Source organism: Helicoverpa zea, chromosome 11, assembly GCF_022581195.2.
Source record: "Helicoverpa zea isolate HzStark_Cry1AcR chromosome 11, ilHelZeax1.1, whole genome shotgun sequence".
In the NCBI taxonomy this organism is placed as follows: Eukaryota; Metazoa; Arthropoda; class Insecta; order Lepidoptera; family Noctuidae; genus Helicoverpa; species Helicoverpa zea.
Genome location: NC_061462.1, coordinates 4585463 through 4612642, shown reverse-complemented (window position 1 = coordinate 4612642; position 27180 = coordinate 4585463). Strand labels below are relative to the sequence as shown.

General features: G+C 36.3%; 1 protein-coding gene across 2 annotated transcripts; it reads left to right on the top strand.

Annotated features, from left to right (window-relative positions):
- The first annotated feature begins 51 nt into the window (after positions 1–51).
- On the top strand, positions 52–25880 carry LOC124634767 (NADP-dependent malic enzyme-like). Of its 2 annotated transcripts, XM_047170436.1 has the most exons (13): positions 52–228; positions 6581–6755; positions 9683–9841; positions 10811–10992; positions 13045–13225; positions 14059–14187; positions 18827–19009; positions 20030–20252; positions 20688–20830; positions 21331–21501; positions 21873–21996; positions 23025–23451; positions 23608–25880. In XM_047170436.1, exons 1-12 carry the CDS (start codon positions 200–202, stop codon positions 23183–23185), a joined length of 1860 nt encoding a protein of 619 aa, XP_047026392.1. In that variant the 5' UTR covers positions 52–199; the 3' UTR covers positions 23186–23451; positions 23608–25880. The 2 variants fall into 2 exon arrangements, with proteins under 2 accessions (XP_047026392.1, XP_047026393.1); XM_047170437.1 differs by lacking the exons at positions 52–228; positions 6581–6755 and having other exon boundaries at positions 9722–9860.
- The last annotated feature ends 1300 nt before the right edge of the window (positions 25881–27180 follow it).

Below are 27180 nucleotides of genomic sequence, written 5' to 3'. Positions count from 1 at the left end.
AAACTAAAACTAAAATCCATAAATGCTCGTCGCATCACTAGTAACTTCAGCTTCCTGCTTCAGTCAAATCACTGCCACATGGATGGAGGGCGTTACTGAAATTATTTAGTAAAATATAATATATTCAGTAATTAGAGTACACGAAAGCGGTGCGGTTTCCTGACGGTTCCAGTTGTGTACATGAAAAATACTTTTTGAAATGTTTTCCACAGCGTCTAAATCTTTATTGTAAGTACCTTTTCATTTATTTTCGGAGTTTACATAACGTGACAGCTGTTTTTTTATATTGGACCTATAAACAAATTGTGTGCTACATAGTAATGAAACGATTATGTACTGATAGGTCGTGAAAGAATAATTATATATATGAAATAATAATAGCTTTAGAAGCAATGAAAATCCGACTGGTATGCGTAAACGTTTGATCACGTTTAGTCTTTAGCTCCCCTAAACGCGAATTCGATATTCCAGGAAGCACGCATTTCGTCGCTGTGACATTCTCAAGGTCTCATTTCTATTGTAGCACAGTTTTGTTTATAAATATTTTATATGTTGCCTCATTATTAGTAAAATACACGCTTTTTATTATTGACCTGAGAAAAGTATCGATTTTGTTAGAATAAACATTCACGCTTCTTGAATTCAGGAATTATGTTACTTAGGCTTTGAAAATAGGGCTATGGTGATTGGTTATTGAATTGTCAGTTTGAAATAGTGTAGAAAATATGATTCTGAGATCCACTTCCATAGAATATATTTACGAAAATGATTACCTTCATTTGAGATAGAACTTAAATATCTAAAACTTATTTGAATGCATTTATCAAAGTTAATATTTTGCAAATAGCAGCATAGTCAGGAAAGCAAGGACTATTTGATTATTTTCTCTTGTTTCCTGCTTTTGATTTGTGTAGGTAAATGTTGTCATTCACAACATTCGTCATATCAGTGTTATACTACCTTATCATGACTTTGCGTCAGTTTCTATCTGATTCTTATGTTAACAATGTTGATTTAATCTATTTATTATTAACTGGTTATAAATACATTTCCTATTTTCCAATCTTGTAGAGTAAGAGTGCTTCAAACGTTTAGGAGTTGAGAGAAGTTTCAAGGGCCTTATAAACTTCAAGTATACTCTTGAGCTTTGAATCAGTGCAAATAAACAATATACAGTTTATGATTACAAGCTACAGTTCACGGTGAATTAAACATTTCAATGAATTTTAGCTGGATTCCTGTAAATACATTTTTCATTAACTGTAAATTCTTCGACAACAAAAATTACGAGTACATTCTATTATTAGCCTGTCCCATTATAATGTGAGTTGGCAAACGTGTTGAGCCTTAAAATACTGTGAGTAGATTGCCAGAATAACAAAATATTTTTAACTAAAACAGAGTTCTGTTGATATTTACCATTAAGCATTCTTTATCAGTGATTGCCACTTGATAGATTATGTGTACAATGCCTCCTAGGCTTTTTATAAATATCTAATGCCTATTCCGTAACAAGATAAGTTTTATTCATTTTATTGTAAGCTGTTAAGTGACCACATATCATACAAAAGGAATGTGTTATTAAATCAGTGCAATCCTACTAATATTATAAACGCGAAAGTTTGTATGTATGGATGTATGGATGTTTGTTACTCTTTCACGCAAAAACTACTGAATGGATTTTAATGAAACTTTACAATAATATAGCTTATACATCAGAATAACACATAGGCTACAATTTGTAAACATATTGTTCGAAATACTAAACCTGCGCAGACGAAGTCGCGGGCACCAGCTAGTACAAAAATAAAAGTGAACTATCAACAACACTGTTTTTATTGAAAACTATGTTCATAGCATGTATGCATAGAATGAAAATGGATGCAGATTTAAATGGATTGTATTACTCTCGTCACTTGCATAGGTAATACCCATAATATTATGATCATATTGATCCTTCCAAACCTCACTCAGGTGAGCTATTTAACCTGTATATTTATTATCATGTGTTCCTATAGCCGGGCATGATAGAGGATGCATTTTTCGCATCCTCACTCGTAAATCGCCATCAATCTCTCGCCGCGGCTTGCGTACTCCCGTTACTCGCGTAGTTAGAAGTTATAGAACAGTAACGTTCATGATCTCATTTGAGGTGTTCCCTGGGTAATAGCCACTTTAAAGTTTAATTCGATACATTAATTGTCAGCTGAGATCGATTTTATTCCACATAGGAAATAAATATATGTCAATATCGATGCTTCTCTCGTTTCCCGCTTCTCTATTGATCTGCTAATCAAAATAAATCCCTAGGGATTTACACGCATTTTCAAAATACACAGAAGATAGGTCGCATCTATAATCAGCCTCACCAACTTTATTTAAATGTCTAGAAATTCTAATGCTCGTGAGTAATCGCTATAAAGAACTGTTTTTGAACCTTTAACACTTTATCATTTTCCATGGCGATTAGAAATGACAAGAGAGCTGCGTTTTGCGACGGTAATCCTATGAAATGACTTCAATGCAATATAGATTAGCGATGAACGTGATTGTTTTCTAGTTACAATTTAAGATTTATTGGATCCGTGTAATAAAAATGACGTGGGTTTCAAATATAGAACTTCGCGGCATTGACCGAGTGCAAAGGAAGGAGGGAGACATTTACATTGCATGGCACCTCACCTCCACAAATCCCGCTGTAAACACAATATGAGGATAAGGTGCACAAATCTCACTAATGTGTCTACGTTAGGAGGCTCACGTATAATTAGTGAAGTAGGTATTTTTACTGCTTGACTCAAGTCAAGGCTGAGCCAGCATCGCGGGCAACGCCCCTCGACCACACACTACCTATCCAATCCCCGTTAAGTGCTTTGTCTGTTAAAACTAGCAACAACACATCGCCATCATCACAAAAACTATTTGCGGAAAAGTTAATTAGTACAACAATTTGCGATGCTACTTAATTGTACAAGGTTCGTTCAATGTAATAGTAAACTTGAACACCGCGGCTGACATTGAATAGGTTCCTTCCTCGATATCGATTACCTACCATTGTTGTATGTTGATATCTAAGCATTACGATGTATTATCGATGTTACGGCTCGTATTTATGCAGCTGTTATCGTTTGGCAGGGAGATTTGAGTGTGTCGATGAGCGTACCTAATATAATATGTGTAGAACCGCGATAGTTATGCTATTCTGCACATGAATACTCCTTGTCTAGGGTCTGATAAAGATTTCTTTCTAGGAACTTATGCTCAAGAAACACAATTTAGTTATTTGCAGAAATTAAACGGGGTCATTTATACTGACTCTTCGTGGTGTTTTCGGCGCTACGCGATGCTGTACAAACAATCCTTTATCAGATATTACAACAAAGTATTGATTAGGAAAGTTGTCTAGGTTGGTGAACCCATAGACGAAAATTTTTGGCGCTGCACCCTGTGGATCTGTGTGCGGCTAGATCAAAACAACTTGCAGTAACTGTGCCAAAAATACTGATTATCCGACTTCTTTTTACAATATCTGTAGTCTTTCAAGAACAATTAAGAATACCTTGAGGTGTTTCCTCCATCAGCGAAATGCTAACTCTTCTCAATAGGTGTTTCAATCTGAGGTCATGAACCTGCTACATTTCATTCGCGAATTCCGTTTTTTATTGGCACGTTAACGCTTCTTAAGAAGAGCTCATGAATTTGGCGCATTATATGCTCCATAAATCTTTTTTATTTATCGTCCGAAATTGATGCTGCATCTAAATTATTATACTTTGATACAAACTAGTATAACAGGAGGCCGTATCACAAGAAAAGAAATAACAGAAAAAAGAAAGAAAATTTTAAATCATGATCGCGCAGAAAAAATGAGTGATCGGTTTGTAAAAATTTCTCATAGCTACGACTAGGTAATTCACAACGTCCATCAACGCGAATTTACACTTCAGTTGATCGACAGGAGTTATTGGCACTACATGTCTTTTAATTTAAATATGTATGTATTGTCATAACAATGACAGCTCGAGTCTCGCTCGTGTGCCCATTACACCGTGAAGGAGAAAATTATGATCTGCATACTATTTAGTTTTCGTTCAGACGTTCACCACTGTGTTTAGACAAGTGTGAGATTGGTTTGAAATTAAAGAAAGACATGAAGTTTCTCAAGGAATTGAATTTGAATTGAAATGTCTCAAGGACCCAATTTGAAGGGAAGCGATTGGTTTTCGTTGACGAAGCGACCCTTTGCGAAAAAGTAAGCTCACACTTTTGTTATACAGAACTGGATAATACAGCAAAGCTGTACCAAATTGCTAAAAACTATCATCATCGTCAAACGGTGGGTCTCAAGAGTTTTTATCTCAATGGGGCATAGGGTCGGTCCATTCTGATAGAGCATGATGATCATGTAATTCAGAGACTTAGTTTCAATTGTTGCAGTTAAAAAACCTCGAATTGTTTTACCTCAATTTAGTTGCAATAGAACGCCCGCAATGCAACGTCGTAAGGATTTGTGTTCAGTAAACTAAATTTGGATAATATTGTTTAAGGCTACTTCTTCCTTTCTAAAGTAACTGCCACTGTCTTGTGGTTACTCGATTTGAGCTGCGCGGCGCAGACAAAACATGACCATGTTTCACCATAAAACAGACATTCATCAGACTTTTGAAAAGAAGAGATGTCAATAATCATATTTAAACTTATAATAAAAGTAGATAAATATCAAAATCTCTATATAACATTTATTGATGGTTTCTTACAGTTTATCTGATTAACTTACCTGTTTAGTGGCTAATCCACTTTTAAATTAACGTTGTGGTTCACATATTGCTACTAGATAGGTAATTGAATTCTTGTAGATAAGGGAGATCTTTATTAGGAAAAGCTATTACGGACTAAGCTACTTCAATTAAATTCGCTAATTAGACCGATGCTTGGCCAGGTAATAAGTACCTTTGTACTGCGGAGTTAACAGTCAGATCAGAGTCAGTTAAGCTTTGGTTAAGATCATTCGTGTGTCACCTAAATTGCTCTTCAATCCGGGTATACGTCATGGCAGACTCCAATACTTGTCGGTAAATTACTGTTCTTAAATCAAATGTTCACGGCGTATGTGAGTCACTAGTTTCAACGGTAGTTTGATGTAATATTTTAACTCGTTCGTTCATTCGTTTGCTATGTGTCAAGATTCGTGACTTTCCTCACGTAAATTCCCAAAATCAAAAATAAACTTTAGTAAAGTTCCTTGTTGCCTATGTAAAAATGTTGAAACTAGAAATATTCCTATTTGTGTTCTTTCGAAGTGTTGCAGTCAGTTTCGAACAAAAGGTACCCATCAGAACATAAGCAGGGAAGTATAGAATGTGGTCTTTATCGTTTAAGTGTGTTCTATAACATTGTACAGTTTAAAACACTTTCAAATAAACGGTACAGTCTCAACCACAAAAGCAATCGTCCTTGGCAAAAGCATACTATTACAGAATTATATGACCTATTCTATTTATGATTACACTCTTTATTTTATTAAAACAAGCACGTGCTTGGTCATATTTGAATCATTTAACATTTGTTCATTATTTTCTCAGCTATTATTATTTAACTGCAAAATATGCCATTCAGATTCATAATTGATTAATTTCATATTTCTGATATTAAAGACTTGATGTGTTTCCATTTTCAATCGTAGTTAAGTTTATTCTTAGGAATTTGCCAATGATCCAGAAATATCTTTGGACTAAATTCGTTTATAATTTGATTTGGTTTCTGCTAATTTTGATCATAGAACGACTAGCATTTCCTCAAAACATTTTGTGCGAAGTGGATCAATTTGTAAAAGCAATTTCTATTTTCCCGTCCGAATGGATGCAAGGTACTTAAATAGGACAGTACAATATATGTGATTTCGATCATTATGTAGGCTGTTTTTCTCCACTTTAGCCATCCTGATGAAATATCAAATACATTCTGTCAAGTAATAGTTCGTAAAGTTTGTATGAACGATATATGCTTTCATTGTGCAACAAAATGTTACGTAACATCGAACTGGGGCTTTAATATGACGCACTCGTGAATGTGCAAACTGTCGGGAATTCTGGCATCATGCAGGAAAATGAGATGATGCGATGTTAAACATACGTGCAATATATCAGCTACTGGTAGGCATAGTAGTCTTACTGAATGCTGGGAAAGGGATCCTGCCGTTGATTTTCTTTTTGGTTTGAAAAAAAAAAAAAAAAAAGTTCACACCATCACTTAGGTTCTGCCGATTAATCGGTACCGTTCTTTCAGTGTTGCTCTGATAAGCCTTTAAAAATATAACTTACATTTGTACATTTACATTTGTAAGTGCTACTGCAATTTATCTGAATGTAAATCATATTTTAGACGAAATAATCCAATCATAAAACCATTACTTTGAAATGTAGATACCAGTGCTCAAAAATTGGGTTAGCGGAACACTAGGAAATTATAATCCGGACGTTTGTCTTGTTGTTTACCTGTCAGTAGATAAAAAAATATTGAAGCATTTGTCAAGTTAATGTTTGCTAAATTCTGATCTTTAAAGCACTGCTATTTGTTACAGATGTTGCTCAAACGCCTTAGGCCACCAAAGGGCGCTGGCGTCAATGCTAACGAAGAGCCCATCCATCGCACAACAGACTTTACAAAGCCGGGATTACCATGAGGTCACCGGCAACATAATCTGTCCCAATGTTGTCAGAGGAATCGATCACTTGCGAGATCCCCGTCTCAATAAGGTAAGCTTTCTCTATATCTCTGGCTTTTATTCATAATTACATTTACAGCTAAATGTAAAAATGTGAAATTGCTGATATTAGAATTACCAAATCAGTATTAGTACTCTGCACCATTAGTGGCCGTGCTGAGTTTGATTTAAACTGGGAAGCACGAATGCAATTTTAGTTACGGCTGCAATTGTGCTGAATCTAGAATTTTCGGGGCCAACCGGCTGAAACTAAACTTCATGGTCTAGTTTTAAATCAAGTGTACAATTGCTGTTAACGAGTCTCACATGGATTTATAGGGTTCACTAACTCCTTTACCACTTAACCCGACTACGTCTACTCTGTGTGGGACGATAAGCTGCCAATATAATTTTATGGCTGTACCCGTTTATCGTAATTCGTAATAGATCAAGCGGAAAATAAAAAACAGCTTATGTTCAACAAATTCCGCTTTTGTTTTCTGTGTGTTTTCCTGAACAATAGCATTGAGATCATTGCGAGGAAAAACAGCTGACTAGTAAACTGGTTTATTTATTGTGATTTGCCTTGTTTTGAAACGGATTGTTCTATGACTGCATGCAATACCATAATTCTTACGAGTATATAGCTGTGTTATAGGACCGAGTCTTTGCTTGAGCTGAGACTGGGCTTTGGGTAGGAACACGGATCGATAGTGCAGAAACAAACAACAGACACGAAGGGGCACCTCTCTTGAACATAAATAGTACAGTGTGTACAATCACATATGTGAGAGGGTCATGTCACGTTGGCGTGCTTCTTCGTCTTTTTAAAGATTCTTACGTAAAATATTGCGAGATGAAAACTTTTAATGCCTTTAGGTCAAGTGGAATTGCAATAAACGAAGGAATGAGCAGATTTGTTTTCAAAATAGTCTAGAACAGTGGTTCTTAACCTTTTTGACATGAGGGACCACTTTAACTAAATTTTGTCTTGCCGGGGACCACCTCATCGGTTTACCTAAATTAGCACTCATTTCTTTATTAATTATCAAAAAAAAAAAAAATCGGTAAAAAAACTTTTAAGTTAAACGGTTTTATATCTTATGTGCACTGAAAAATAAAAAATAAAAAAACAGTTACTTACCTATAAACCTACGTAGGTGGTCCCGGTCATATTAGACTAAAATAAAAACGTGGGGCCCATTCCGTAATAATTGTTGTAATACTTTCTTCTAGCTAGAGGTATAATAGGTGTGGATTGCATCGACTTACTATAATCATAACTGGAGATTTTGACAATCAATTATCAGCCGTAGCGGCTTCATCAGCGAACGCCGAGCTCACGATCTACCAAAGTATAAAGATATGCTTTGCCATAAGTAGGATTTCAGAGGGCCCCACGTTTTTATTTTAGTCTTATATGACCGGGACCTCCTACGTAGGTTTATAGGTAAGTAACTGTTTTTTTATTTTTTATTTTTCAGTGCACATAAGATATAAAACCGTTTAACTTAAAAGTTTTTTTACCGATTTTTTATTATCTAGTTTTTAGTATTTAATGAAAATGCCTACCGAATATTCTTCATTCTATACATGGGTCAGCAGCGGTGAGGGAGTGCTAGACTCTTACTGACTAAAAACCGTTGTTTTTCGTCGTAGGCCTTTTATGTACCACGAACACGGTAACTCTTTAGGACAATCCCGCAGCCCAGGCAGGTCTTGGCCCTGTTGGGCCCCGTTGGGGTTGCTGACAGTATTCTACTTGAGTAGCCCTTTCATTTGATACCCATATTGAGGGGGTTGTGGAAAAATATGTAATCCGCCATTTTGTACCGGCGGCCATCTTGGATTTACAATGTTATTGATATTACTATATTGTATTGTCATCGGAATTAAAGGTGTGTACCAAATTTCAGATCAATCTGACAACAGGAAGGCACTGAAATTTTAATTTCTAAATTTGACCCAAGAATGAATAAATAATAAATAAAACAAACGGGGTGAGCTAAATAAAACCGTTTAATAAAAAGAAATAATTTTTGGGTCAGTTCTACTCAAAGCTAAACGCATGTCGGCAGTTGTGTAGGTCAGCAAATGCAAGTAAAGAAAAAGTTGCCTATGTAGTTTCCAAATGCGCGAGCGAAGCGAGCGCGAAATTTTTATCGGACTTAAACCAAATATTACGTAAAAAGTAGCCCAAACGTACTTAACTTTTTGTTTGTTGACAAAAGCAAAAATAGGGGCATATAAGCAGTTTCTGAATACGCGAGCGAAGCGAGCGCAAAATTTTTATCGGACTTAAAACAAAAATTTCGTAAAATTTAACCCAAACGTACGTAACGTTTTGATTGTTGACAAATGCAAAAATAAGGGCCATAATATAGTTTCTGAATACGCGAGCGAAGCGAGCGCGAATTTTTATCGGACTTAAACCAAATATTATCTACGTAAAATTTTGCCCAAACTTTATCTTTATCTCTTATCTTTATCTCTTTAACTTTTTGTTTGTTGACAAATGCCAAAATAAGGGCATATAGTTTCTGAATCCGCGAGCGAAGCGAGTGCGAAATTTTTATCGGACTTTAACCAAATATTACGTAAAATGTAGGCCAAACGTACTTAGCTTTTTGTTTGTTGACAAATGCAAAAATAAGGGCATACAGTTTCTAAATACGCGAGCGAAGCGAGCTCGAAATTTTAATTATTTTTTAAGACTCAAAACCAAAATTACGTAAACTGTAGCCCAAACATACATTTTCATGAATGGGGAGACTAGGTACGACACACCCGATATACGTCCATGCGAAAACCCCCGCTCACAATTACAAGTCGTTAAAAATTAAGTTAGATAAAGTATAGCAACGTTGCGAAGCTAAGCTTCGCGGACCACTTGGAATGCCTCCAGGGACCACCAGTGGTCCGCGGACCACCGGTTAAGAACCACTGGTCTAGAAAAATAACCTATTGTATTTATTTTAGGGTCTAGCATTCACACTGGAAGAGCGCCAGGCGCTAGGCATCCATGGTCTTTTGGCAGCCAAATTCAAAAGCCAAGAGGAACAGCTGGAAATTTGTACAATATCCATTGACAGATATGAGGACAACCTAAACAAATATCTCTACCTCGTCGAGTTACAGGTGACTAAACATGATAAAGGTACCGTTGATTCTATGAATCTATTTATAGATGGGTTTTGGAAACGGGGTCTGGTATGGGGTGTTTATTATACGGAATATATATGATACCACTCCTTGGTATGAATTTAATGCTTCCTGGATTCGGACTAAACAAGTGATTGGATGTTTGATGATAACATAAATAACCTGAGTTTGATTTCTGACGGTGTAATCAGGGTGGTGAAAAATTCTATTGTATTTTCCTTTATGAATCTCTTTACTTGAAAAATACTGCGGCTCGGATCCCAGCCAGAGAGTTTGCAGCTGCAAATCTTATTATCATTGACCTAAATCCAGTAGAAACCCTGTTTAATCCCGGGTCGGTGAATTTCGGGTTTCAAAATTATGGGCTTTTGGGGAATAAGCATTTTTTTTTACAGAGATAATTAATGTTTATGTTGATTGACCGTAAGTAAAGACTGCATGTGGGTTTTCATTTTTAAATAACACAAATTTTAATGAGGCTACTGGCGATGATATGAAAAGGTATTGAGGGAATCCTACCAAACAATCTTATATTCAGTGTACTATGTTTTGTAACCTATCGAAGTCAGTATAGGTATGTTGAAATAATCCCGTATCCAGATAATTCGGGATTATTCACGCGAATTCGCCATACGAGGCGTCAACACGTTTTATTGGACATTTTGTCGTCCACTCAATGTGGCATATATTTAATGGATGTACAGTTTGAGTAGTTACCAGAATGATTTTATACAATTAGGTATAAAGGGCTATAATTCAGATAATGGGCATTATTACCTACGTTAAGCCTTTACATGGTTACCAGTAATAGTTCTCGTTAATATTTCAATTTTAATGGGTATTGTTATAAGTCCCATACTAATATGTTTTTTGTCACCCTATATGTCTTATTGGTTTATGACTCTTCAAGGCAATGTTTTTAATAATATTATTGAATTATTGCAGGACAGAAATGAGAAGTTGTTCTTCAGGCTTCTCGCGGAGAACATTGAGAAGTACTTGCCTATTGTGTATACTCCTACTGTGGGCTTGGCCTGTCAGAGGTTCGGTCTGATCTACAGAAGGCCTAGGGGTCTCTTCATCACCATCAACGATAAAGGACATATATTCAACATTCTTAAAAATTGGTGAGTGATATTATAATCTGTTTTAAAGGTATTAGGCATCTATCTAGTTTGATTAAAATGCCTACTCGATTTTTGGGCTTTCTGGTCTCTAGTTTGGGAAATTGTAACCTTTAGGAGATGGTAGAGAAAATTTTGGTGATTTTAACAGGTTATATCGAACTTAATTACGTAACATAATACCGCCGAGTGTTGACGTGTAGGTGCTATTCTATGTATTGTTAAAAACATCAGGTGATTTTATTGGCCTTTGTTTTCTACATATCAACAAATCGCACAACTAACGTGACATTTGCGAACTTATCGCGCCATGCATTTATTTACTTTGATCAAAGGCTTAGAACAGTTTGAGAAAACCTTGTTCTAGGGTTTCATTTCGAGTAGAAACGGCATTGAACCAACACAACGGTATTGTACATGGTTAATTGAATTTTAAGGAATAATGAGAATTGGTTTACATTTTCCTCAAAATTTGTTAGGTTTACCCGTAAAAACCAGTAAGTATGTCGGTCTAGGATCCAGGTGTTTATGTTATTGAACATGTTTGATATTAAAAACATATTTCACGTAGTCTACCAGAACTTTAGGCCCCTTAAGGGTATAGTGTAGTAGTAACAATTTTGGCAAATCATATTGCTCATGTAATAGCAGCGCCTTGCTTGCCACCAACTTGGCAAAAATCCAAATTCTGGCTATCATTCATGATATAATTTCATCAAAACTTTCCAATAAGTTTATTACTTTCTTACGTTTACATCTTTAAGTAAAAAATTGTTTTTAATTTTGTGTTTCTCTCTTGGGACATTTTTACGTAGAAATTGGAGTGCTTACTTACCATAAGTAGCTTATCTGAATATGAGGTCTTACAGAATGAAAGGTCGACCTAAGTTGACCTAGACTGAAGGCTGGAGAAAATCGATAAGTAGCAGGAGTGAATACTTAATGACGCCTCTCATAACTTTGAAAACTTTGAGTTACCGTTAACGGAGTGTACTTTAATTGGAATGTTTGGGATTCAAGAAAATAGTCATGGGTTTTTATAAAAAATCAATCCACTCTTCGGAAAATAATGGGTCAAAGCAATCAATCGATTGAGTGGTTTTAGAAACGATGTTTTATCATATTTACTACTAAATTCATACATATTGTATGGAAATATGTATTCAGTTAGGCATTCACATTCTAGAAATAGAACATTAATAATGTTCTCTCACTCTATCATGTCCTTCTCCGCACTATGGGCAGTCAAGTTTCGTATTAAATGTCAAATCAGTTTACAGTGTTAAAAAATCGTGACGTCAATGTTCGTATTGATTATTATTATCAACGTCGTGCGTTCCGTTTTGTGTTTTGGAAGGCCAGCTGTAAATCCTCTTTGAACATTTCTATTTAAAACTCATCGACCCATGTATAGCACAGCACTAGTTTTAAGTACCACTGAAATAGAGTCACAACACTATAGTGCGATAAGGTCTTTCACGTAACTATCGATAAATGGCACCACTATCGTTTATTGAAATCAAATAATGGATGTTGACTGTTGATGTCATAATTCAATAGTAATTCTCTAGTATGAAGCAGCTTTTCTTTACATCGATCAAAAATAGTTCGCGGCAATTCTTCAACATTACTCGCTTTATCGCACGTAAACAGTTCGCAATGAATGAACGTGAATGTATGTAAATTATAATTCACTTGTTTTTACGACCCGTTTCGCCATTGGGGAGCGCCATCATACAAAGCATGATACGTAGTCTATTTTGGTAGCTAAAATGCGGCTTAAATTGTTGTCATTCTGATATCAATCTACGTAAAGGCCTTTGTTTTAGCCGGTTTAATCTAGATTCGAAATTGACGTAACTGAACAGAAACGCGTCTAACGCCCCAAATCTGCCTCATAGCGGTGTGAAAAAGTTTTTAAACAATCAATACTCAAACATCTCGACTCCGCCCACTATGGTGCTATTATCAAATAAACATTTATTTATAAAATCGCTTACCATTGACCGGTTTACATTATATAATTTCCAAGTTTGCAATTTTACCTTGTTTTAGGCCTGAACCCGACGTTCGTGCCATAGTCTTCACGGATGGAGAAAGGATCTTGGGTCTTGGTGATCTCGGTGCATACGGCATGGGTATTCCAGTAGGAAAACTCTCCCTGTACACTGCATTGGCCGGTATTAAGCCCCATCAATGTCTCCCCATCACTTTAGATGTGGGCACCGACAACCAGGTAAGTTTACGCGTGTATTTCTAATGTCAAGGCCACAACCGGTTTTTAAATAATACAAATTGTATTCGTTTCCTCATTATGTTGCTCTGCGGTTTTATTAATAGTTAGGAGTGTTTCTATTTTTTGCATACTGAGAACTAGGTTTTTGTTACGATCATAGCTATTTTTAGAGCATAGATTTAGAATTTGAGATGAAAGATCTTCCTTTTCCTTCTTTGATTTTTGACATAACTTGGCTTGAAAGGACGTCCAGCAGGATAACAATAGGACAACCCAGTATATGAACTAGGAAAGCAATAGTTACTGTCATTTCTGGTCTATTTTGTTACTTTTTGGGAACGAAAAACACTTTGTTATCACTTTGCCCAAGTAGAAGAATTGAAGCTTAGGTACTTGAGGAGTCTCAAGATTTTAATCTCTGTGAGTGACGGCGCGATCAATGAACTGCCAGCGCCAAATATACAAGTGCGCGAAAAAATAAAGAGTAGACACGAATATCGTTAATCTTCCTCATCCTTTACTGAGTATTTAGTTAATAGACAATTCCGACAAGAGTTAAGCGCCTTAAGTAATATCATAAACAACTATTATTACTCTGTCTCAGTTTCATCCCTGATTTGCTTATCTGGCATCCAAAGGACCATATGCGTCCCCATAAAATTCTTAAGCCTTCCAGATTTCAATTTATTTCCATACCCATTTCATAGAAATCGATTAACCGTGAAAGTGTAACATCGATATTCAGACGAATGGGGGAGACAATCACTTTTTCACACACCCGCTTTTTTGTAATTTAGAACTTTATCCATATGCTAATAACGTTGATTTTTCAGGATCTCCTTGAAGACCCGTTGTATATTGGTCTGCGTCAGAAGCGCGTACGAGGCAAGGAGTACGATGAGTTTATCGATGAATTTATGGAAGCCTGCGTCCAGAGATACGGACAGAACACTTTACTTCAGGTTGGTTTTACTATTTTTGTTAAAAAATATTTTTTTTTTTGTTTTATGCTTGACTTGCCGTTTTCCCGCGGTTTAATCCGTGTCCCGGGGTAACATCTGCCCGTACCCGGATAAAATATCTATCTATCTATCTCTCCAACAGTAAATTAATTTTTCAAATCGATTCAGAAGTTTTTGAGTCGTCTGGGTATAAACAAACAAACAATCGAAACGTATCAATGTTTCCTCTTTATCACATAGAAATATAGATAATGAAATAGTTTTGATAAATATGAGGATAATATATTTCAACGCACATTAGTTCTCAATGTATGCGCAGATTCCAGGGCACAAACAGATGTACGGTAGAAATATGTATTCAAAACATTGAGTAGTATTAGTAGTAGCCAATGGGAAGTGTGGCATGCATAACATAAAAGAGTAGCCATAATAAAATGAGTCATGCTTGTATAAAAGTGGAACGATACGATCATTGCATATACCTATCCAACGCGATATTATAGGCTACTAGCTATCGCCCGCGGTTTCACCTGCCTCCCGGGGAAACTCTTCTCGTATCCGGACAAAATATAGCCTATGTTAATCGGGGATAGTCTAACTTCGAAACAGTCATAGAATTTTTCAAATTGATCAGGTACTTTTGGAGCTTGTAGGGGACAAAAAAGAAATGTTTCTTCTTCATTATATTAGTATACCCGCGTTCCGAGGTAATTATATCCACCACTCGGATAAAAGTAGCCTACGTCCGTCTCCAAAGGTGCCACACCACAGTCCTATTTCTGCACCTCAATCGGTTTAGTCGTTTTAGCATGAAAGCGTTGAGTAGCCAGAGTTACCTTCGCATTTATTAGGTTGATGCTTTCTAAGTGCAAAACATTATTTAAAACATTAAGGTTGTAAGGGATCGAACTGATTTAGCATAATAATCTACAAACGGAAAGTTATGGATTGTATAACACCTACTAATATATTAAATACGGAAAATCGAGTTGCACGCTCTCTATGTGTGGTCATATTTTTGCACGTGATTGTAAAAATATATTATCTGTCAATTCACAGATAATTTCATTGATTAAATCAGTTACTAAGCTTTTGTACGGATTTTTTTTATTCGCGACGGAATAATTTTATTCGTTCTGCAGTTAGTAATCTTGGCACGCACCTATTTCATGTAATTCGAGATTGATTTATTTTAATCGATGACTTAATTAAAGGTATACATATAGGTATAAACTCAGTTCTGCATTGCGTATTAATAATATAGGGTTAGCAGCCCGCTCGGAGGGTAGGTGCCTCGTGGTAAGTGGCGAGTGGGCCGGTGATGCTGGACCCACAGGGAGCGCGTGATCTGCGTTTAAAGTCCGCCGAGGTATCCTCACCCTTCAGCCGCTCATGTACCTGTTGCCCCCTTGTTGCGATTTAGCGACTGATTCCCGGGGGCCCAGTAAGTGAGTTGGCGAGTCTCCACCTGCCATTTTAACATGTATTTAATACATTGTCATCGGCAGGTGCCATAGTTCCCGTAGTTTCCCCATTCCTAGTCCATTAGCATCCCATCACAATAGCCCAAGTAGTTTTCATCCATAGTTAGCAATAGTTTAGCACAGAACCGGGGATTGTCCTTGGGTACATTTCTATAGTGTATACGGGGATAATCGTCGGTTTTATGCGCCATTTCATTAAAGTTGTCTCAAAAGGGCTTCAGCGTGTTGGCTTCGGCCCCACGTTCGCCTTCCAAAAATCCGGGACTCTGTAGTCCCGTGGTCGGTCAGAGACATACAAGATATTAATATTAATATTATTTAAAATAAAATATGTATGTACTTATGAATTCGTTAAAGATAAGATAAAGCAGTTGCAAGTTGATAGTAATTTGTGTGGGTCCGTTTGGCTATGATTAGGAAGTAAAATATGACACAACAATTAATGCATAGAGCCTTACCACCTCTTTATAAAACGTGGTCATAACAAAGTCCCGGCTATGGCACTGGATTTGAGCCATGGTTTCGAACAAAGTTAATAGTACTTTTTAAGCCCTCGTTTTATAGTATGTGGTGGTTTGTTTGATGACTTTTGTATCAATAAGAAATCAAACTGACGTCTTTTCGTGAAATGTGTCCGATATAATAATAATCCCGATAAAAAGTGTAATCATTGAAGGATTACCACTGCACAGCAACTGCGTTCTTAAAATTCCTCCAAACTGATAAAAAACCGATATTTAGCAGTTATTGACGTGATTTTTATAACGATAATAATGCAGACGTAGATAGCACTGATATAAGAATTATATCAATGTCAATGTAACTCAAGATAGTATCTTTCGTTGTTCGATAACTTTATGTAAAGAAGAGATAAGACACGTGTAATTTTTTTCGTCAGACGTCCCAAAGACCGGTAGGTGTTAACTATGTATGAATCTATAGGTACTAATGTTATAAACCTGAATAGTTGGTTCGAATTGGCTTATCTCCAGAACCACTAGTCTTGTTTGAAAGAATATTGTAGTATTAGGTAGGTAGCCCATTTAAAGAGGAAGGCTATGAGGCACTTTCATCCTTTCGAAGTAATTCGCACGGGACGTACTTATTAGAAATCTCCGACGAATGCTAGTTTGTATTCCAATATCATTTTAGTATCCTAAGGCTATAATATAAACTTAAAATAAATATTGAATAGATAAGAGATGATCAACAAAACAAATAGAACAGAATAAGTAAAAGAAATAAAGTCTTGAAATACTCTCACTGAAAATTCCACTCAGCAACACTAATTCCCAAATATTCAACTAATATTCGAAATAACTTTATACTGATAAATAGCAAAACTTGGCACCTAATCGCTATAAAATGACAAGGTCAGACCGGCAGCACCAAGGTACGTAACGTTTCGCGTCTCGTTGATGTCATACGCGAACAAATAGCTCGCATTTCTACGGATTCGCGCCTCCTTCGCAACCAGCTGATTCTAACACGAATGTCACGGTCAATTCGTTAACTATGTTCAATAAAGTAATACAAACATGACATACATTATTTACAAATCGTGATATCAATGACCATACGACGCGCTCTGACGTAACAGATAACGTTGGCTGATTCAGTTTTATTTATAGACGGTCTTTCCCGGTACTACGATACTTTTGACGTAGTTTGTCACGAGTATTTGTTGTAATGTAATGTATATCAGTAATGTAATTATCTATATTATAATTTTGAACAGCTCTAGCTTTGCTAGAGTATCTCGTGGCTTATTAACAGCCGCCCTGGTCGATCATTCATAAGGTGAAGCAACGCTTGGCGCGATCGGACCAGTGTTATGACGATTTCCTCCTTGTTTCGGAAGTCGCGTTTTTGTCGGTCTCGGCTGTCATTTGATCATCCTTGGCAGTCGTTACGGTTAGGAAGATGCTAGTATGTCTGACAAAAATAGTCTTACCAAGAGGGATACATGCCTTACCGAATTGCAGAAGTCTGATAGGTAGGGCTGCCATCTCGAATTTCGCCAAACCTCCGGACGGCCTCCAAACGAGGACAAATCCGGGAAAACCCGGACGGTTGGCAGCCCTACTGATAGGCAGTCGTTCCACGTAAAGCACTGGTACTTAGCTGCATCTGGCTAGACTGGAAGCCAATCCCAACATAATTATGTTATACGACCGTTCCATATTATAATTCTTATCAAATTCAATTAAAAGTCACGTGAAAGTTATTGAAAAAGATATCGGTCTAGTTTCAGTAACTATTCGTTTAGTAGATGCGCTCAGTTTACTCCGCTAACTTGTCATTACCTCGTAAATTGTTCAGCGTGACTAACTGTTCATTGTTCGAGCCAGTTCAGTAAATTAACTTTGTACCGGTACATTTTCTATTATGGTGCTGAATACCTGTAAATTATTATAGCAGATCGACTTAGTTAACTATATAACAATGTATAGTATTGCATTCATTATCTGGAGAATGTGGTGTTATAGATTTAAAGTTTTACCTTGGTCTATCCTTTCCGTAATAACAGTCGATTGCAGGGTGTTGCTAGGTTTGCTCGCATCTATCTACAATGGGTCGTTATTTTTCTTCGCCGACGGTTATTATCCTTTAATTTATAGCGTAGGTACATTTATTTATACAAGTTTATCATTTTCTATTCATCTTATATTTTATTTCCTTAGTTCAAACAATAAACCAACATCTTCCTTATTACGTACCTACATAGATAGAATCAAAGTCGTTTGTAAGTGTGTGGGTTCATTAGGTTCAATGACTTAAGAATTACCTCACATCTGATTGCAGATTGTCATTGCGACAATGATACAGTTCTAGGGTAATTTTGCCTATATGCATGAGATTCATGAATCGTATTTTTGTAAGTCAAATTGTGGGTCCCGGTTGTCATTTGTTCTTCTTTGGTAATCGTAAAGGGTTCCTCAGTAGGCAGTAAGGCTTACAACCTGAGTTACTCAAGTCGAGGAGATCAGAAAGGCAGTCGACCCATGTAATAGACTGGTACTCAACTGCATTTGGTTAGATGATACACAGGATAGTTAATATATGAACAGAAACAGAACTTACAACAGAAAATAGATACTTAAACAGAATATAGAATAGTTTCCATACTAAAACTTGTTTTTCTTTGTTCTCAGTTCGAAGATTTCGCCTTAATAAACGCCGGGCGTCTCCTAAAGAAGTACCGGAACAAATACTGCACGTTCAATGACGATATCCAAGGTACCGCCAGTGTGGCCGTCGCTGGTCTTATGGCGGCCGTTCGAGTCACCAAGAGGAAACTCAGTGAAAACATCTATTTGTTCCTTGGCGCCGGTTCTGTAAGTATTCTCATAACGGTTTTTTTTAATAGACTGGTTTATGGGCATACTTTAGAGCAGTGGTTCTTAACCGGTGGTCCGCGGACCACTGGTGGTCCCTGGAGGCATTCCAAGTGGTCCGCGAAGCTTAGCTTCGCGACGTTGCTATACGTTATCCAACTTTATTTTTATCAACTTATCTATGCGAGCGCGGGTTTTCTTATGGACGTATATCGGGTGTGTCGTACCTAGTCCCCCCATGCATGAAAATGTATGTTTGGGCTACATTTTACGTAATTTGGGTTTTGAGTCTTAAAAAATAATTAAAATTTCGCGCTCGCTTCGCTCGCGTTTTCAGAAACTATATACCCTTATTTTTGCATTTGTCAACAAACAAAAAGTTAAGTAAGTTTGGGCTAGTCCGATAAAATTCACGCGTGAAATTTCGCGCGTATGTTTTTCTTTCTTCGCATTTGCTTACCTGCAACTGCCGACATACGTTTAGCTTTGAGTAAAACTGAACCAAAATTTCAGAAATTTGTAAAGAGAAGTCACAAAAAATGAGTGCTAAAATAATTATAAAGTATGCTTGTATTCTTTATCAAAGAACTCTCAATTTAGGTAAACCGATGAGGTGGTCCCCGGCAAGACAAACTTTAGTTAAAATGGTCCCTCATGTCAAAAAGGTTAAGAACCACTGCTTTAGAGGTATTCTGTTATACAAATCTGCATTCATAATGGCACTACATACTTTCTTTTCAAGAAAATAACTTGTGTTTCTACTCGCACTCTCAATCATAACTTGACGGAAGTAACTGCGTGGTTCCAGAAATATTGCTGCACATGAGTTAAATAATACGACTAATCTGTTAACAACAGTATTGCGTATCAAATGTAGGCCTTGAATGAAATGAACATTCTCAAGTAACATTTCCCCAATTGCACCTACTTTTGCACAAACAAAAACCTAATTTATGTAAACATTGAACCAACTTTTTCACAAAGACCTTATTTTAATCATTTTTTTTCTCGTCACACCAGGCAGCCAACGGTATTGCCAGCCTAACAGTGGCCGCTATGGTTGCGGAAGGTTTAACCGAAAAGCAAGCGAGAGAACGCGTATACATGTTTGATATCGACGGCTTATTATCCACGCGTCGACCGGGAGGAGTGCCTGAACATGCGTCAGCCTTCGGAAAGGATATCGAACCGGAGAAGGACTTTGAAGCTTGCGTTGCGAAAATTAAGCCCAGTTGTTTGATTGGTAAGTTATTACAATGATAATCTAAAACCATTTTGTATCAATTCGGTATAGGCCTTCTTCAACAGTTTCCATTCTGCTCTATTTTGGGCTGTTTTGAGCCATTTTTTTCGCGCGATGTTGTTGATGTCTTCTGTGACTCTCCACTGGGTCTTTAGTATAATAGTGTTTTATAAAGTAGGTACCTATAAATATAAAATCAGAACAAATTCACCAAAGAACCAAAATCTAGGTATTGGCAGATACAGCATAATTTATGAATTTAGGTGTCGAAGGAATTCTGCCTAGCCTTCTAAATTTTGAGTTATTTTCCCGCTGCTTGACCCGCGTCTCGAAAGGGGGTGGAGGCAATCTTATATTTTACAGGCCCACAAGCATAAAAATATGCAAAAAATCTTTCCTCTTTATCCAATGCAATAATGATGTCCATCGTTACAGGATGCTCAACTGTCGGTGGTGCGTTCACTCCTAACGTGCTCAAACAGATGGCTAAGAACACTGAGCGGCCCGTCATCTTCGCGCTCTCCAATCCTACCAGCAAAGCCGAGTGTACTGCCCAAGCTGCTTATGACCATACTGAGGTGAGTTACATACACTGTTACACGAGAACTACGACAAGTTTCAAGATATTAATGTATGCAGTAGTATAAGAGTTCGCACCATTTAACTTTGCATATCTGATGTTATCAAGAACAGCTCGTGGCTAAGACTTGCTTCGCCATTCTACATAACTTCTCGGTATTGTATTGTATTTTGTTTACAATAAAATAAAGAATATTAAATCAAAGCCGCAAGGATCGATCAATCATAAACAACGCATGGCGCGGTCGGTACGATAAACTGATGGGTCCCGACTGTCATTTGAACATCTATGGCAGTCGCTGCTGGTAGTCAGAAGCCAGAAAGTCTGTCAACCACCAAGGGTAACTGGGTTGAGGAGGTTGGATAGGCAGTCGCTCCTTGTAAAACACTGGTTGTCAGCTGCATCCCATTAGACTGGAAGCCGACCCCATTGTTGGGAAAAGACTTGGCAGATGATTGTTTGAAATTAATTTTAATATCGTACGTTTCTATATTCCAGGGTCGTTGCATCTTCGCATCAGGATCTCCCTTCCCGCCTGTAAAGTACGGAGGCAAGGAGTACCACACGGGACAAGGCAACAACTCGTACATATTCCCCGGAGTCGCTCTCGGCGTTATCGCGACCGCTACGCATCATATACCCGAGACAATGTTCTTGACTGCCGCTAGGGTATGTATTCAATATCAATAAAGAAATGTGTGTTGATGGATTGTGTGAAAGTCGATATGTCTAGAAAGAATGTTACTTGTGAGATGATGGCAGATAAAAAAGTATGGAAGAAGCAGACATGCTGCGCCGATCCCAAATAAAATTGGGGCTAGCCCTGTCGCCTGATGATGGATGATTATAAAGAAAGTAATTTTCTTTATTGCAAAGAGTATTAAAACTGCGTTAGTGTAAATACTGTCGCTTGTAGAAAAATCTTCTTATTTAATAATGTTCTATTCTGCTTGGCTCCTGAAATGGTGAACGCACATCTATCGGAACCGATTCTTGGATCTCAGTTTCAATTTAATAATCGTAATTTGTAATTGTTACAGACTTTAGCTCATTACGTCAGCGAGCAGGACCTCGCTATCGGGCGTATTTACCCATCGCTGGCCGAATTGAAGGAAGTTTCTGTAAATATTGCCATCGAGGTCGCTAAGATGGCCTACGACGAAGGTACGTAGTATTCTCTCTATTATTCTTTTTTACTAGTGTAAAGTGATGATACAGGGGGTTAAAAGGGCACACATGGCTTGCATATTTTTTTGCAAATAATTTTGTAGATCCCTGATTTTGCTGTGTTCAGGATTTATTTTTTGTTTTACTGCACTTCTTTGATCAACGCTCAATCCTTCTCCGTGTGAGAGGAGGCCTGTGCCCAGCAGTGGGACGATAAAAAAAAAAGGCTGTAACAGTAACAGTAAGTTTACTGCACTTAGGATGAAAATAACAGAAATGTAGTACGTGATTTGTTTTTTTATAATTTTTGTTGATTTTTTCACTTACGATTGTTAAAATCCCTTAGGTGTCGGATCTGTATACCCCATACCAAGAAATTTTAATAAGCACGTCAGAAGTTGTCAGTTTAACTATAAATACGTAACACATTTACCGGAACAATATGCCTGGCCGAAGACTGTGAAAGTTGATTATAAAATGTCCAAAGGCCTCCTTCATCCGACCTATGCTTGACAGTTATGAACATTAAAAAAAATGTAATATAAAATAAAATCAAATATAAATTATGTTTATTGAACTGTTAGTTTTGTTATTACGACAAGAAATGTCTAGAGTTCGAGTAAGGATTGTTTTTATTTTAATAGGTATTTATAAGGCCATTTGGCTCGTTTAATGAAAATAGTGGGTTGGTTAGTTTATTTATAGTGTAGTCGATGAATAGAAATCAACATTTAGCTTGAGTCCATAAGCTTAATCAGAATGGTAATAATTGACTTTGATAACATATTACAACTTCCAAAAGGAGCTTTTATTGAGTGAAGTAGAGATTTGATCTATTTCAAGTAACTAATGGTCAGTAAATAGTAGCTATCCATTTTACATATTACAACTGGAGTGTTCAATTCACTATTCATTCATAGTTTTTACAAGTATGAAATAGCAGCTTTTATGATTTAAAATAAGTATCGTAGCACTTACAAACTTGAACTCTAATTCGATTCACTAAAGTCTATTTTCTCCTACAGGTTTGGCGTCAGTCTACCCCGAGCCGAAAGATCTTATGAAGCACGTACACAATCAGATGTACAATTTCAACTACGAATGTTCCATGCCAGTTGTATGGGACTGGAAACCCGAAGAGAAGTTTAATGTAAGACCCATACAACCAGTCCCTAAAAACATCTAAACCAGTATTAGTATATTATGTTTCGGTTAAGTGTCAGATGTCAAACAAATGCGCCAATTTCAATAGTTAATCTTCTATCTGTTTAGTTTTTTTTTTTCAGCTAAATATTATTATTATTGATCTTTGTATGAAAAGTATTTAATCATTGCTCGCCACTGTGGTGTCGAGTTGAAATGGCGGGTCTCTCATTTAATTTGATATTTTTTGTTCAAAACGACACTATTTCACAAAATCACTGTCTACTCATTACCTTGGGGTATATTTCAACCGTCTTACCACAAAAACTTTTAAACGTCAGTTTAAGCCTTGTCTAAAAAAATGTCAAATTATGACGTTGACATATGGTTCATTTTGCAGCCACAAAATTTTTAGACAACTGTAAACCAGGCGTTAAAGTTTTTGTAGTAAGGCCAAAATATATGAATGTTTTAAAATAATCGATATTTAAGATTGAATGAATAGGTGGTGTAATGGTGAATTCGATTATGTTGTGTGTTTTACAATCAGATCAGCGGGCGTCTTTCGAAGAATATGCATGAATCATACTCAAATTCGGTAAATTAATTCCTATATATTTAACATCGAACACACAGCATAATATTAATACACCATTAGTTTTAAGTAATTTAAATTATGAGACGTTCGTTTTGGAATGTTGTTAGTAAATGCAATAAAAATGCGTTCAGTGCACAACGCCTTTAAATGGGAGTGTTCAAGTTGTCCATGTATTACTGTTACAATAATTAATTTACACAAAGTATTTTATACCTCCGTAATATAAATACAACTTATTTAATGTTCAAATTAGAAAATTATATAAAATATTATGACAGTAGGTTTAATGCCCAGTTACTCGAATCTCTTGTATTTTTTTTTCTCAGAAGTATTCTTTCAAAAGTATTAGCTTGTTTCTTCTTTAAAGTTATTATTAAAACAGTATTTCAGAACACGTATTAAATACTCTATTTACATAGGAAATTAAAGTAAAAAAAAAATAGAATAAATCTTCTCTGAGTAACTGGACTTAATCCACATTTATTGTAGTGTTTCGACTGTATTATCATTGTGTATGTGCAAGTAGTAGGTAGTTGGACATAATATTATAACCATGTTATCGTATTCAGTGTGGAAATAATAATTACAGTGGCCTTGAACGTTGTTTTCAGCTTTGCTCACTAAATGTTACACAGCATACATGTTAGATGTTTCAAGTAGTATGGTATCAGACGGAAAAGCTTATGTAAGGCTTTATTGAATCGGTATACTTTGCCCATTAGTTTACTTTGACAATATTTATTTATTGCACCTCTTAGACATCATTTGTTACGCGGCGAGCTATTTATTTAGGATCATATTTTTCTAACATTATTATTAAGTTGTAAATGAATTGTTTATCAAAATGGGATGTACCTATTTAAAAGTTGTGAATATTTGAAATAATAACAATTATACAATAAATGGAATGAAAGTTGAGAAAGTCTAGTCACCGCAGCATTAAAATGCAGGTCATCTATTTAATATGCATTTCACATCATTATCTAATAGGAATTAAATAAAAATACAAACGTGAATAACATAAAGACATTTAGAGGGTAATTGGTTAGAATGTCTAGAATTGACTGGGAATGAGGTAATCTGCCGCAATTTTAATAAAGTTTTAATTTTTATGAAGTTTGTTAATCGTGGTAACTCTGATAAAATATACTAAATAATGACCACACATCATTTTACACGCATTTATTTTATATTTTACGTTATATGTTTTTTGAACGGTTTGTTTTAACATTTTTTATGGAATTGGGTCACTTTATCTCGGTGGAATTATGTAAAACTGACAAGGACAAAACTCAGATACAACAACAACATTTGAACACAGCGAAAATGTAACAATTAACAGAATAGTTTTAACATTTTAAAGGAGAATGTCCATGGACTATGTGCTGTCCAGGGGGAGCTATAAACTGTGTCGAGCTGCAATCCAGTGATATACCTGAATAAATCATTCTATAAGTTAGGATCCCTATTATAGTAACTGGAAAAGGTTGTATTGACTACGTTTAATAGATCGTTAATGGCAGAGATGTGAAGGCAAACGGCCCAATTCGTGATAATCAGCGATTTATCAGAAAACGAATTCGGGCCATTTTATGATTATCGAATAATCATGAAATTAAATAAATTAATTTAGTTATTAGTATATTTATTTTGCTGTTACATGATGCTGCAAAATGGGCAATCTCCTTTGACTAAGTATTATTTTTGAGTTCAGTATTCTTATAATAATGAACGAAATTTCGCAGAGCGGAATTAATTCAATGTTTTTATTTTAAGTAGTCTTTTATTTATGTTACATTATGTATCAGGTGATATTATGTGATTTACCTTGCTGTGACGATGTATAATAAAATTAATCCCACTATACATGTTTGTTAAATACTTGACTTAATGTTGCATGAAACTGAACTTAGTTCACGTTATGGAAGCATATGTTGTAAGCTGGTCAATTATTATCAGGCAATACTAGATCAGGGTTTTATTTGTTTTTACACTGATTTCATTGCGTCAATTTAATGTGTTTCACCTCGTTAATGTAATTCAGCTTTCGGGAATAAAGATTACATTATTGTGTATTAGTTAAAGCGATTGTTAAAGTGAAAAATTATAGATGTTACTCATTAAACATGTTCCAAAGATATTTATTATTGTTTTATTTGACCGATAACACGAAATTCTCGTTCATATCTAAAGTGAACGTGGCGAGGCCGACAAATTATCTAATATTCTGTCATAGGTACATTTAATGTATAGCTAATTAAATTCACACCTATCGACATAGCATCAGCCAGCATAGTCGAATTATTTTTTCGGTTTTGGTCATGTCTGCTACAGTTTAGGATCCTTCGAGGTGCGGAACGATATATGCGGATGAGATATTCGTCACAATGAGTTTAGTTGACGAGATACTTATTCATTTTATAAATGTAGCCGGTATCTGTGAGTTAGAGCTACTATTCGCCATAAATAGCGAATAAGAGCGCAAGCAATGTTCGATGCCCGAACTCCATCTAGCTTTGGGCATAAGTTTCATAAGTGAGAAAATAACGTTACATCTGGCAGCCCCGGGATCTCGGTCTACGGGCGCGGCCGGCAACATTGCAAGCAATACCACCCACAGTACCTATGCAATATTGTAGTAGAATGTAACGGCAATATTTGCCAAATATTTTCGGCATGGCGATAATGTGACCGATATAGTTAAACAGCTCATGGCTCACCCATAGATTACGCGGTCAGTCCCCGTAAAATATTTTTATAATGGTCAGGCAATTATTTTAGTCCCCAGGCCGGCGAACAAATTTTTTTTTGATACATATACATTTAAGACTTTGTGAGTGTCTTCCTTACGATGAGTCCGACAAACTTTTCGAATGCGCAAATTTTGGTGCCGCTGCGTTTTTTAATGCTTGACTCCTGAAATTGTCGATATGACGTCACTATGGCTCTTCGTACATACACGTTTCATTTTTGAGATTCGTTAAATAAAGTTAACTAGAGAATGGTGGTCAACTTGTCCGATAAAGATCGTGCTGCGTTTGGAGTGTCCACCATCCTGAAAATGTCGGTATGACGTCACTACGACTCTTCGTACATACACGTTTCATTTTTTGAGGTTTGTTTAATAAAGTTAACTAGAAAATTGTGGTCAACTTGTCAGATAAAGATCATGCTGCGTTTGGAGTGTCCACCATCCGAAACATGTCGATATGACGTCACTGTGTCTGGGGATACATACATGTCGGTCAAATACAACAATGATAGATAATACTATTCTTATTGCAAATATCGACTTGTCCGACAAATGTACTGAGGCAAATAGTCAGTTCGACAAGAAAATGAGAAAAAAATATTACAATTGGAAGAAGTTTATTCTTTTTGTCAATTTCTGACTTAAATATTCACGTAATGCATTTAAGTATATTAAATTGGCATACTAC

What these genes read in the sequence shown, in the direction of transcription:
- LOC124634767 (XM_047170436.1), top strand. Translation starts at nt 200, where the DNA reads ATGTTTTCCACAGCGTCTAAATCTTTATT. An exon ending in TGTTCTTGACTGCCGCTAGG is followed by an intron (nt 21,502 to 21,872) that starts GTATGTATTCAA and finishes TAATTGTTACAG; the next exon opens with ACTTTAGCTCATTACGTCAG. An exon ending in TAAGATGGCCTACGACGAAG is followed by an intron (nt 21,997 to 23,024) that starts GTACGTAGTATT and finishes TTTCTCCTACAG; the next exon opens with GTTTGGCGTCAGTCTACCCC.